This window comes from Xiphophorus couchianus, chromosome 6 (assembly GCF_001444195.1).
Source record: "Xiphophorus couchianus chromosome 6, X_couchianus-1.0, whole genome shotgun sequence".
Lineage (NCBI taxonomy): Eukaryota > Metazoa > Chordata > Actinopteri > Cyprinodontiformes > Poeciliidae > Xiphophorus > Xiphophorus couchianus.
Window position 1 is genome coordinate 16155214 of NC_040233.1, and position 12893 is coordinate 16168106.

The 12893-nt window shown below is 38.1% G+C and overlaps 1 protein-coding gene across 2 annotated transcripts in view; it reads left to right on the top strand.

Annotated features, from left to right (window-relative positions):
• The window catches only part of LOC114146876 (phosphatase and actin regulator 1-like), a 45443-nt gene that overhangs the window by 14481 nt on the left and 18069 nt on the right, over positions 1-12893 (top strand). Inside the window, exons 1-2 of one of the 2 annotated variants that reach the window (XM_028021290.1) lie at positions 2921-3510; positions 6278-6442. In XM_028021290.1, the coding sequence (XP_027877091.1) occupies positions 3210-3510; positions 6278-6442 (466 nt within the window). In that variant the 5' untranslated portion in view covers positions 2921-3209. Of the gene's footprint in view, positions 1-2920; positions 3511-6277; positions 6443-12893 lie in introns of those variants that run through there. The other variant, XM_028021291.1, reaches the window with a different exon arrangement.

Below are 12893 nucleotides of genomic sequence, written 5' to 3' on the forward strand. Positions count from 1 at the left end.
TTACACGCACACTGCTACAGCTAACACAATCATGTTTGTGTGCGACTGTCGCCAGTCATACATAAACATACTGAAACTGATTAGACTACCCTTTAGGGAGGGTACAGATTACTTAGAAGAATAAAAGCTAAACTCGCGCTACAATCTTTGCCTCACTTGGTGTTACCCCTAAGGTGTGCTAAGTGACGCCCAGCGCTGGATGTTGAATGCCACTCTGTATCTGTTGCATTTGTATGACTTGTATGGCTTGAAACATTTGGCTATTTTTAGTCAAATCTCTTAACCAAATCTCATTATTTCTCAAGATAACAACACTGAAGCGTTCTGGTAGGGTCCTGAAACTGGCAAACAGACCTGGGTTGTATACAGAGATAAAAATGATTGAACTACAACAGTCTGTATGAAGCCTTGGAGTTTGCATGTACTCCCTGTAAATGTGTGAGTTCTTTCAGGCTATTCCTGCTTCCTGCCAGAGTCCAAAAACAAAGCTTTAGGTTAATTAAACCTAAATTGAATACTCTAAATTGCCCTTACTCTAAACTGACTACTATGTTGCACTAGCCTGGTTGTTTGTCCTGTGTGTCCCTATGTTGTGATAGACTGGAAACCTGTCCAGAGTGTACCCTGCTTTTTTGCCGAGTAATCACTGGCAACAACAACCAACCTCCTTTCGGCCCTGCAAGGACACGCAGATATAAACAAGGAATAGATGGAAAAGCATTTTCGTCATTCTGGTCAAAAGAATACACATTAAATCAATTTCGTTACCTTCTCAAATAGTTTACAAATGAGCTCTGGCTTAGAAGAAGCTCCCTTTTTCACAAATTTCTGAGTTTAAAAGTGTAGCAAGACACAACATAGCACCTTTTTTGTCATAAAGTAGGCAACTGATGGCAAGTCAATGCAAGCACTGCATTGCAATGTGATGGGAGTAATTGTGTGTGCCTCCACCTCATTTCAGAGAGAGCTTTGATGCCACTGGAATAAGCTGGGGCTCATTGTGGGAACATCAAAGACACTCCCTCCTCCCCCACAACAATCCCATCTCAGCCCTCAGTCCATTATCAGTCACTGCTCTACAGGAAATGTGCTGGGATGTGCCTTGGGGGTCCCATGTCTTTTGTATTGTTAATGGGTCATTACTGGACCGTTAATATTTGCAAGGCTCACAAGAATTTACACAAAACGCTTTTGGAATCAAATTAGTGGGTATTTGAAATTTTTGAAGAATGATATTATTCAAAGTCTCTTTAGTGAGGGGTCTATTATTTTAAGATTAGTAATTTCCCATTCGAAATGTTAGTGCTATTGTTTCTTATGAGCCTTTAATTATTTCATTTATACATTTTGCCTTTAGAATGGCTCCTCATATAAGTTTTAGATACTCAGATCGTGGAGCATCATGCAGTAGATGTAAAACAAGCATGAGTGTAAAATAACCATCTCATCGCCTTAATTCTTAAATTACTTGATGGTTCTTATTGGATCATGCTCCCGCAGGATTTATTGAATCTAGTGATGAGATTCTCCATTCGCTTTCCATATTTCTATATCAGCAGTATGCTGTGATTAAGTAATTATACACCAAAATATAGAACGACAGTCAGTGTCACAGTAGTACATAGTAGTATGCAGTAGTATGTATTCTACTGAATACATTCCACCTGAATGTATTCAGGTGGAATACATTCAAACTCTGCTTTTCAATAACATGTTTTGAAGCTGTTTGTTTATTGCTAAGAGGAAATACAACCATTGATGGTAATTTTACCTCTTTAGTTCATTTCTTTGTCATTTTGGTTTCAACACCAACAGCCCTTTGTAGATTTTATACACAGGGCATTCGAGAATGTTTGCCATCCTCAAGGTGGATTGTCATAGTTTGCTGCAAGGAAATTTGGTAATGTGACTCAAATAAAAAATATATATATACAGCATCAATGTGTGCAATATTGGAACTTTGCTTGAATGCGATATTTGACAGTATAAGGAATTTCAGGTGGAATCCATTCAAACTCTGCTTTTCAATAATGTGTTGTGAATTACCTAGATGGTCCTTTACCACTGATCAAGATCTTTTTGAGCAAGATCGAAAAGCTCAGGGACAGTGGTGGAGATAATGTGATGTCGGAAATAAAAGAAGGAAGAGAACGAGATGTGGGTTAATCATAAGCGATATCACCATATCAAACAATACAATATCCACATGCTGATGTTATAATACTGTACTGTGCAACCATACCACTCAGAAATACAAAACTATACAAAATGGTTGAGTACATAGTACAAACAGATTTTCTATGAGAGTAAAATGGAAGGAGGTTGAGGCAAAATGTGTGGTTACAGGATGAGATGGATGAGAAAGGGTTAAATGACCTTTGAACTGTTACAATGATTTGTATTTATTGTGAAGGAAAATGCAACAATGCAGCAGGAAATAAAAAATATATTACAAATAACAACAAAGTGAGACATAACAGGCAATTAAGCAGAAAAGGAAGATTTTACCATGCATACAAAGCATTAATTTTAAATTGTTTAAGTTATTATATTTGTTTATTTCTATGTTTAAAAAAAACAATTTCTCCAATTTTTATTTTTTTATGTATGTATTTATTTTTGCCTGTGCTGATTTATGCAAATCAGTGAGTGTCAGAATTAGGTTTATTCATGTGGTCTCCTGAATGTGGTGATCGCTGTAATTTGTTGTGCTGACGTTTTGTTAATTGAGAAATAATCTTAGTGCTGATTTAACATAACAGAAAAATGATCACAATATGTAGGATGGTGCAGCTTGGCGACCTGTACAGTAGATGGAGAACAACCAACTTTTGCTCCGTTCACACAGGGTTGTTACAGGAGCGCACTGCGCAGCCAATCAGCTGCAGCCAGTGCTCACATCCGTTAATCGTGGATTAGCCACAACCTACTGCAGTCCACAGCACAAGGAGGGAGAGATAGTCACTGCCATTCACTACTCAGACTCTCTTATTATTAGCTCTCTTGGATCTGCCAGCAGCTGCGACTTTGCGCAACAGAATCTACCCCAGAGCACAATACGGATCTCAGGTAAAAAAGGTGTGGAATTACGGAAGAGCGATCGATTCGGGATCCACGGAGTAGGTCAGGTTGGACTCGAAAGATGGCCCTTTAAATTGAATCCCCGCATCATAGTAACATCGCTCCGATTTTTTTTTTTCCTCGTCCGTATGTTTAAGACGGCAAATTACGCGGCGGTGGATCCCGCGTTTACCATCATGCACGGCGCCTGGCTTCCCACGGGGTACCGAGAAAACACGCCCGTGGCGGTGGAGAAACCTAAGAAAAAGGCGTTCAGCCTGGTCAAAATAATGTCTCTGAGTAACAAGAAGGACCGCGGCCAGAATCCGCACCAGCAGCAGAACCACCACCACCACAATAACAACATGCCTTTCACCATCCACTGTCAGATCGGGAAGGAAATCAAGCACATTTGCAGCAACTGCAGCCGTGGAAATAACACGCAGGACGGTGAGTAGGCTTGTGGGGCTTCGCCCTTAGCAAGCCGTGCGGTGTGACTGCACCTCAAGGCTCTATAGGGGCGTTTGATGGGCAGATAGGTCTCTCTCAAACAGTTCATTGCTTTTTTTAGAGTGGCTCGATTTCTCATAATGTCATTAAAGTGAATAGAATTTGTCTGAGTAGAGGACAACTTCACGACTGCTTTGCTTTCCAACAAAAATAGACATTCAGATGAAGTAATTTGAAATATTTCAATAGTTTCCCCTCCCCTGTTTTACTCAGTAGGGGCCATGCAGCTTTTACAGCCTGTTTGCTTCAAGCATTTCCTAATTCAAAGTCATTACATCATCACTCAACCATCTTGGTAGGCAAACAAGTGTTTTTAATTAAAAGTAGACACATTGTAGGACTGCAACAGGGGAAGAGTGTAGTGTGGATCTTGATGAAGACAAAACGGGAGAAAATGCTGGGGTCAGTGATCGCCTGTCTTGAAGGAACCTCAGCACTTTAACCACGTTACTAAGAGATACATTGTAAATTTTTCCTCAGTCTCCTTTCATTTTGCAGATACTCTGTCTCATCTGCCAGGATCTTGAACAGATTGTAGAACGTTGCACCATCACAGTGACCGCTCAACGTGTGGTCACATGTGTCCTGCTTGAAAATGCTCCAGTCTGTTTATTTGAAGACCTCTTGGGTGGAGAATATATTTAATCTTAATCGCTTTGAACTCATTTCAAACCTACTCTTGCACCCAAAGTGTCATTCATATTACAGTGATGAAGCCTTTGAAGGTGTTTGATGTACTAAGCCATCACTTGGACTTTAGTGAAGTTTCTAAAACAAAAAAGAAAAGAAAAAATGGCACACCATCATGTGGGTATTTAAAGTCACTCTGCTTCAAGTTGTTATCTGTCTCTCGACATCTAATGAAGAAAATTTTAAAAATCAGCACCCATTGTGAAGTTATTTATAGATCAGCAAACAAGTGAGATTGCACTCAGTATCAATCTGTTGGAGATATATGTACACTGCATTACTGTCAGATTATTTCTCCAGCCATCCCTTTTCCTGAGGGATAAGGCTGGAAAGAAACATATTCTTTTATGTCAAGATTAACTGAAAGAATGTCATGGATGAAATCTGATCTTGCTAGAGGTCATCTTTTATAAACAGAGGACTAACTCTTAACCTTTTTATTGCTCCAATTTTTTAGGACATTGATATTTTGTTATGAATACATCTAAAAATCATGCCTACATAAAAATAAATCCAGTTAGTTAACCAATCTATTCAGCAACCCAATTATTTCCCAGTATAAAAATAAATGATTGGCAGTGTCTGACTTTAAGGTTGTTAAGGTTAATCTGTGTAAAACAAACAAACAAACAAAAAAAACCCCAAGATATTAATCTCCATTAGTCGATTGAGTTTGAGTTGATTTATACCCTACAAGAAAAAATGCCCAATTACAATCACATTTACTCTTTGGATTTAGTGAAATAAATTTTTCTGATTTAAATAAAGTTTGCTACTCAGGTGGGAGAAACTGTTCACACAGTAAAAGCTCGCTTTGAGTTCAAACAGATGTTTTTGGAAAAATGATGAGCAGCAGGTGGATTTTTTTATTATTATTATTTTCAAGAAATCCAAAAGAAGTCCTGTTTAAAGTTTGCTCCAATATTTTTTGCGTACATGCCAAACGTGGAAGAACATATTCTTCAGATTAGACAAAAATGAAGCTTTGTTGCATGCTGGCAGTCATTTGCTGCAGGGTTGCTTTTCTTGGGGTGGGACAGTAATGCTGGTCAGAGGTGGTCTTTTTAACTGCTGGGTAATCTTGTTAGAAAACTTATTAGAGACTTCAAAAGACTTGAGACCAGGATGAAACTAACAGGACAACAATCCTAAATATTTAGATCTAAAGATATTTTTCTAAGAACAACCCAGTCAAAGTCCAGACCGAAATACAATTGAATTTATGTGGCAATAGTTGCAAATTAAGTGGCAGGCATCTTACAGCAATTTGACAGAGCTTGATATCGTGAGCAAACATTTTAGTCTTTAGTTGCTCCAAAAGGCTTGTAGCTCGATCTATAAGAAACAAATGCCCAACAGAGTTTTGAGGCATGTATTTATAAATAAAATTAAAAACCATGGATCATAAGGTTGTAATGTGACAAAATTTGAAAACATTTTTCATGGTGCTGTGTGTTATCATGTACCTCTCGCATTTTTTCAGCATTTTGGGTCTGGCCAAATTTTTTTGTCTCATTAGTGTGGTGGTTTGTTGCTCTTTGCAGTTGCATCACATTTATGTGTAACAGTTTGCGTTGGTACAAAATGCTGTACATTCATTGCTTTTGATGTCAGACAGTACTTTAAAATCAGAAGGCTGGGCTTCATGAATATTTCATGAAGAGCTGAAAAATTCCCTCCATAATGAGCTGCTTGTCAGTCTGTTTAGTGTGTGTTTTTTTGGAGTGACACATCAATTGCTCGGAATGGGGCGCAGCCTCAAACTGTTTGTACTCGGAGCACGTTCTGCATAATGATATCTGACGTGCAGGTTTGTTTATGCTCTTGGTTCAGTCTCATTAAGTTACTACAGATTTCAGGAAGCCACTCAGCACACGTTTCCCACCGCCAGGGCCTTTTAAAAAGTGAAAGAGTCTGCTTCTTCCAATTCCTGGTTCAGTGTGCACAACGGTTTACCAGAAGATAAGCTTGTTGTTTATTTATTCATTTATTTATTTGTTTAATCATTTATTTACAGCTGAGGAAGTAGAGCGGCTGTCTGCCATGCGCTCCGAGTCCCTGGTTTCTGGCACACACACTCCGCCCATCCGTCACCGGAGCAAGTTTGCGACTCTTGGCAGACTCCTCAAGCCCTGGAAGTGGAGAAAGAAGAAGAGTGAAAAGTTCAAGCAGACATCTGCAGGTGAAATATTAGTATTCTTCATTTCATTCGATGTGTTTTTTTTATTGCACAGAGACAATAAAGACACAAAACAAAGCATGGATAGCGGCCTTGTTTTATTTTATTTAAATGTGCTCTTTAAAATGTTTTCAGATATTTACAACTCGGTGATTGTCCAGGCAGCGCAATTGAAGGACATGGTGGCCTCATTTGTGGCTGTGTTTATTTTTATGGCCAGATGCATCCTGAAAGCTTCTGTCAGTGTGCTTGAACCTTGCGAGGCAGTTTGTGAGGCTGCACTTCCCAGACTGGTCACAAAATTCTCGCTTTTGCAGATTCTGAGCAATTATTCTAATTCCAGGCTGAACAGGACAAGCTGTTCTGATTCTGGATATGAAATTTAGGGTTCCCCAGAGTGAGTTTGCTGAATGATTCAGCCTCAATCTAATTTGATCCTGTTCTCTGTGATAACAGCTTTAATTTTGATTTCATCGCTTTCCAGCAAACATGAGCCGGATTTTACTTTTTGGTTCACTCTATTTTTTTTTTCTGTAGATTTCTCTCTAGTTCATCTTAACCCCTAGACACCCCAATGCATCGACCAACTTCTCTTTCTCTGAATTGTCGGGCATTCAGCTCTGTACAAAAAAGCTGATCAAAAACATTCTGCTGCGTTAGATGCTTGACTGTTTTGAGGTTTTGCTGTATTACACCAGAGAGCCTGCTTGATAGAACAATGATGGAGTTGCTGTAAATCCTCATTGGTGCATTTATGCTTGCCCTGTGATAACAGCATCTCCCTTTTGTGGTGAGGGACAATAATCAAGAACCAAGAAACAAAAGATGCTTTTTATTCATGGTGTTAATGCACAGTGGAGCTGAGAGAAATGGCTCTTTTCATTCTTTTGTCATCCACTTGTTTTGTTTGTATAATGCTGCCATTGCCAAATAATTTTGGTGCCTCTATTGTTCACACTGAATCCTCTTTCAAAGCCAGTGATAACCTGCCACGTCTAACTGCACTGCCTCAAAGTAAAGTTTCCATGATGTTTTCAGTGATAAGTGGTCTCCCAAGTAGCTCCCAAAGCTCAGGCAGCTGCTGTAGTCTGTCTGTGTTTCTGGAGAGACAATTCCCTGTCACATCCGTTTTAGGCCGAAGCATGAAACTAAACTCTTATAACCCCAAATAAAAGGAATGTGACTTTTTGGTTTTTTTGCCTCTTGCAAAAAGCAGCGACCAAAGCTGGCTCTTTCATCTATAGAAAAAAAAAAGAAGTTAGAAATTGCATGAAACAGATTTCCCCAGAACTTACCGTATGCATTTCTGGAACTTTCTGGGTACTGTCCTGAGACTTTCACAGAAATTACATGCTCTGAGCACAGCGGCTGCTTTCTCAGAACTAACTAGTTTTGAACGTTCTGCAATATAGGTCACCTTAAACGTCAGCTTTATGCATAAAATAAAATGACCTGTATGCTTCATGGAGGATTGAGTAATGCTTAAACAGCTGCCTGAGCTACTTGCTTTTGCTGTGCTTTATCACTTAAAACATCATGGAAACTTTACTTTGAGGCAGTGCAGTTAGACATGGCAGGTTATCACTGGCTTTGAAAGAGGATTCAGTGTGAACAATAGAGGCACCAAAATTATTTGGCGACAGCTGACGGCAAACAAAACAAGTGGCTGACACTCCATTATGAGAGAGAGGAAGGAGAAAAAGAAAATGGGGGAGAGGGGAGACAAAAGATGAACATAGAAAAATATGAGGGACCAAAACAAAAGAACTGGTTTAAAAAAAAAAGCCCAAATATTGGCAACTGTAGCAGTGGTGACCTCGATTTTCATTGAACATTGAAATATGTCTATCTTTCCGCAAGAATGCTGCTAAGAGATTCACAGTATGATGACCTAGAGTAAAAAAAAAGAAAAACCCAAAATATGTAATTTCAATAGTATAATATGGAATTAATATCCCTTATAGTAACTAATAGCATTTTACCAACTGTTGGTCCCTGAGGAAAACTGTTCCTCAATGGAAAAGGTACTTGTGTTGTGATCCAGAAGTTGAGGGTTCCCTTCCTGCTTCCTCAGGTCACATGGCAATGTGCCCCTGTGCAAGGCATTACTCTATAGCTCCGATCATCCAATCACTTGCTCTGGCACTTTATTAAATATACTTTCTGCTTTGCTAATGGAATGATTAAAGATTGCAAAACTTCTGAAACCATAACCTAAATTATCTGTCAGTGATATGTGGGAAATATTATGTTGTTTTGTTCTGTGCTGTTCCAGAAATTTGACTAAACTTTCCGTTTTGTTTTATTTGTCTTGGGCCTACTAAGACCTTAATTCTCTTACTTTGTACTGATGGTAACTTTTTGGTCTGTTTGCTTTTTAAATTAACAATGTGTAATTTTTCATGTTTCGGATGTCAGTGTTTTTTGTCTTCATATTTGCCCTCAAAACGTAACTGTTTATAAACGATTCTTGCTTCAGCAGGGAGCAAACCAGCCGCTGTCTATGCAGATGTTGTTATGGATAATTGGATGCTGATCTCTATAGAGGATTATAGATGTGGCATGATATTAAGTAGATGAATTCCAGCACAGAGTTACTGTAGTCTTCACCTCAGGAAAGGTGAAGAATGGGTGGACTGTATTATGATTTTGACTCGTAGCGCTTTGCACATTTTTCACAGTAAGCTTGTATCAGTAATAGATCTAAGGACTCATTAGAACAGGCATCTGGTTTCTCTGATGTTATCTTTGTGTCATATTTTTAATCTCATTAACAGATGAACAGCGTCTCTCCGAGGGCCACGTTTCACTGGATTAAGTAGTAAATTTCAATATAAAGTACATATTTTGTATGTACAACCTGATTATTCATTATACATATCAAAAGCTTGGCAGGACGTCTGTAGGTGCAGAGATCTTGTTTTGACAAAACTTCTCAAGATTAGCGCTTTTGGCTCCCTGTTGATGAAATTCTCCATAAAAGTTTTAATGCCGTTTTTATAACGCTCACTTTGAGCTACTGAGCCTCGGGGTTGGTAGAATATGTTCTGACTATCTGGGTCACTTGACAGTTGAATATCCTTGCCTTTTTTTCTTCTAAAAATCCACGTGCAGCACTGAAATCAATAGAGGAGGAGGTTGGATATTGTGGCTGCATTTATTATGCTGTAAGCAGAGTAAGTAAGTGTCTATTTCGCCTTAGAACAAATTAAATAGACTAGGCTTCTTTTGACCTCGAGACCTTTTAGAGACACGGTATCCATCTAACATCGAAATTATTTACAGCTTAAGTGCAGGTTACTTTTTTGGGGACGGGGGAATGGAAACTCACTGTTCAGATGACTGAATGGGTCATGTTCAAGTGTTTATATATGCTAAAGAATGCCCAAAATAATTACCCAAGTCATTTGTCTTTAAAAGATGAATTTACCAAATACTACAAAAAATATATGAAAACCATCTGGATTTGAAGGACAATGAGGGGGAAAAAAAGAACAACAAAAAAAGTATCTCTCATATTAATGCCACTCAGCAAATCAAAAATATCAGTTTATCAGTAAAGAAAAATAGGTTTCCTATGAGATATTTCAAATATAGTTTCAATTGTGTTCATTGACGCATACAGCGTGACGATAATGTCATCAATTTATGTTTTTATACAAAACTACTACATCCATCAGAGAAGGAGGAAGATAATTTTATCACTTTTAGGGAGTCCCCTTCCCCCCAAAAAATAACTAAAAAAAATCTGCAATCAAGAAAAAGCAAAAACCAGTCTTGCTCAAGAAAAGACAGATTACTATGGCTGATTGTGAAATTGGAGTAGAACGCTCTCTACTAGACCATCCTGATGATATTGAAATGAAAATCTACCTTTCACCATCTAATAATGAATGTATATTACGTAAACCGTTTTAAGGGGATAAGGAGAATTATTTTCTCTTCATGCTCAGGTGGTGTTAGATGGGTCCGCTTCAATTTGACCAATTGTCTCTTTTATTTCTGATTGCACGTGGTTGGTCTTTCCGATCTGAGTATCTAATATTCTCACTCAAGCTTTTGAGTTAATGGTATTGCATAAGTGTGCACATCCCTTGCTCATCACAGTTATGTCATGAAACCTTGGATAATTGTTTTCCATTTAGGATGGGAAAAGAAGAATAATCCTTGAATGAATGATTAAACTGCCTTTTTAATAGTGACAATTTACCCCGGATTTCTCCCTGTTTGGTTACTTACTGACAATGTTTTTGTAGGTTTCATAATTAGACGGCAGTCATACAGATCAGGAAAGTCAAACTCTAAATTCATTTTGTGCAATTTCAGTGCCAGATTGCATTTTCCTTCCCTCAGTTCAATGTAAGATTGGATATCAGAAAAATCCAGTGGAGTGACTTTGAAAAATACTAATAAATAATATAGTAATCAATTGTAAATACATTATTTATTCAAATTAATATCATCTTTACCGTCACTTACTTGTTTATTTCACCACACTGTGCCTAGTAATTATATCCAAAATATTTAAGTAATTGTAATAATTTCCTGCCTGTTGCCATCATGGTCAGTGTCAGTGTCAGTATTTGTTGATTTGTATTGAAGTACAGCTTGAAACCATGGATATGATATGATTCCTTTCTCCATGCAGTTCCTGCAGTGCTTGAGGAAAGTAGTCTGGTGAAGTTGCTGCTTGCACAATTAGTCTAAAAATTGTGCGGTGTTGATTCTGGGTCAACTCTTTGATAGCTCTGTTTACTATCCCCTTGATATGCATGACCTAATGTTAAATTTGCTCCCTCATGTGGGGCATAATCAATTTTTAATGTGGTTGCTTGCAGGAAAAGCTCAAAATAGCATCTGCAAAAGGCACAATTTATTTGCATTTCAAAGACTTCAATTAACCACGTTACCAGGTTCCAGAAGTGGCGGGGTTTTTATTTTATGCACCATACTGGAGGTATTCTGATCAGTCTCCTTTTTAAAAATGGGGAAAGATTAGACGGTTATGTAATAACTAATTTCACAATTGGCTCCGATCTCAGACTGGCTTACGTTTGAAAGCGTTTACATACATTGTGATGTTTGGCATGTTTCAGCTACGTATAAAATCTAGCCCAACATGTTGTTTACTAGTAACATGGATCATTTGAGCCTCAGTGTTATCCAAATTATTGTCTTGCAACCTTGTCTGCCAGACTTTTGTATTTTTGAATTTCTTCTGGAGCTTTTGCCCTCAAGTCTGCTGTGCAGTGACAAAACGAAGAGATGGTCAGGGTGCCGTTATTGTCACAAATCAGCTCAGTAGTGCAACTTGCCGTCGAACACAATGGCATTGCCAAAAAATATCAGGCAGAGTTAGGACTCTTGAATCAAAAGCACAGATGGCGGAAGCTGTGATCCTTCTCCTAAGCAAAAGCCAAAGTACAGAAGCCTGGTGGGTGTCCTCTATGGGCAGTGTTGTTGCACATCCTCATTTCTCATTCTTACCTGGTTCCTATTCAGGGATAGATTTGGATATAATCACCTTAGGTAGCCGAAAGGACAAGTGCTGCATTTTCTAAAACCTAAAAATAGAAGCAAAGCAGAGATCAGAATTTTGTGGCTTGTCTCCAGTTTTTGTGCTTTGCCCTACCAGTACCAATTTTCTCTGTTTCAGATCTATAATTTAGGAAGAAAGAAGAACGGTGATAACTGTTATCTTTTAGTTAGCCCTTCTGCCAAGTGTGGTCATTATTTATTTATTTATATTATCAGAATTAATGTCACCATGCATGTAAAAAACGAGTCACTGTAAAACAGTGTTCTACTAATATATTTTAAAATAAAGAAAACACAATTGTGGAGATTATATTTCATGCCATTTTTAGCATCTAATATTTGTGATTAGCGTGGCTTACATTTCTGAAATGTTTGTCTCTGTGCATGGGGTACCATTAATGTACTGAAACCAGTGAATTAACCTGCAGCTATAATATGTGAAAACAATTTAACATACGAGCGCAATTGACAGTGATGAGATCTTCCTCCTGGCTGGCTCTGATTGGTTGTCTATTTATTTATATATGTACTGTATATGTAATATTTCGCCCCACAAATTATCTTTCATATACTCTCACAGCATAGTGACAGTTTTAACAAACTACATAAGAAACATTTTGATTAAGATTACCTGCTGCAGCTTCAAGCTTTTCTGTGAAGTTTGGAAGTCAAAATGTCTTATTGTTTTCTTAGCCTCCTTTGATACAAAATATTTTCTAAAAAAAATAAACTGCATTAGCATTTGGCTGAATAAATAATAATTAGTAAGTATTTTAGCAGTGTTAGCGACAGACCAGCTTCACTGACTTTAATTGCTCTGCTGATGATGTGATAAACCTTCATTTCACTGATCTCTGCTGGACAGGTCAAATCTATTTTCCTGCCTGCTAAACTCCTTAAAAGCACAGTAAAGCAT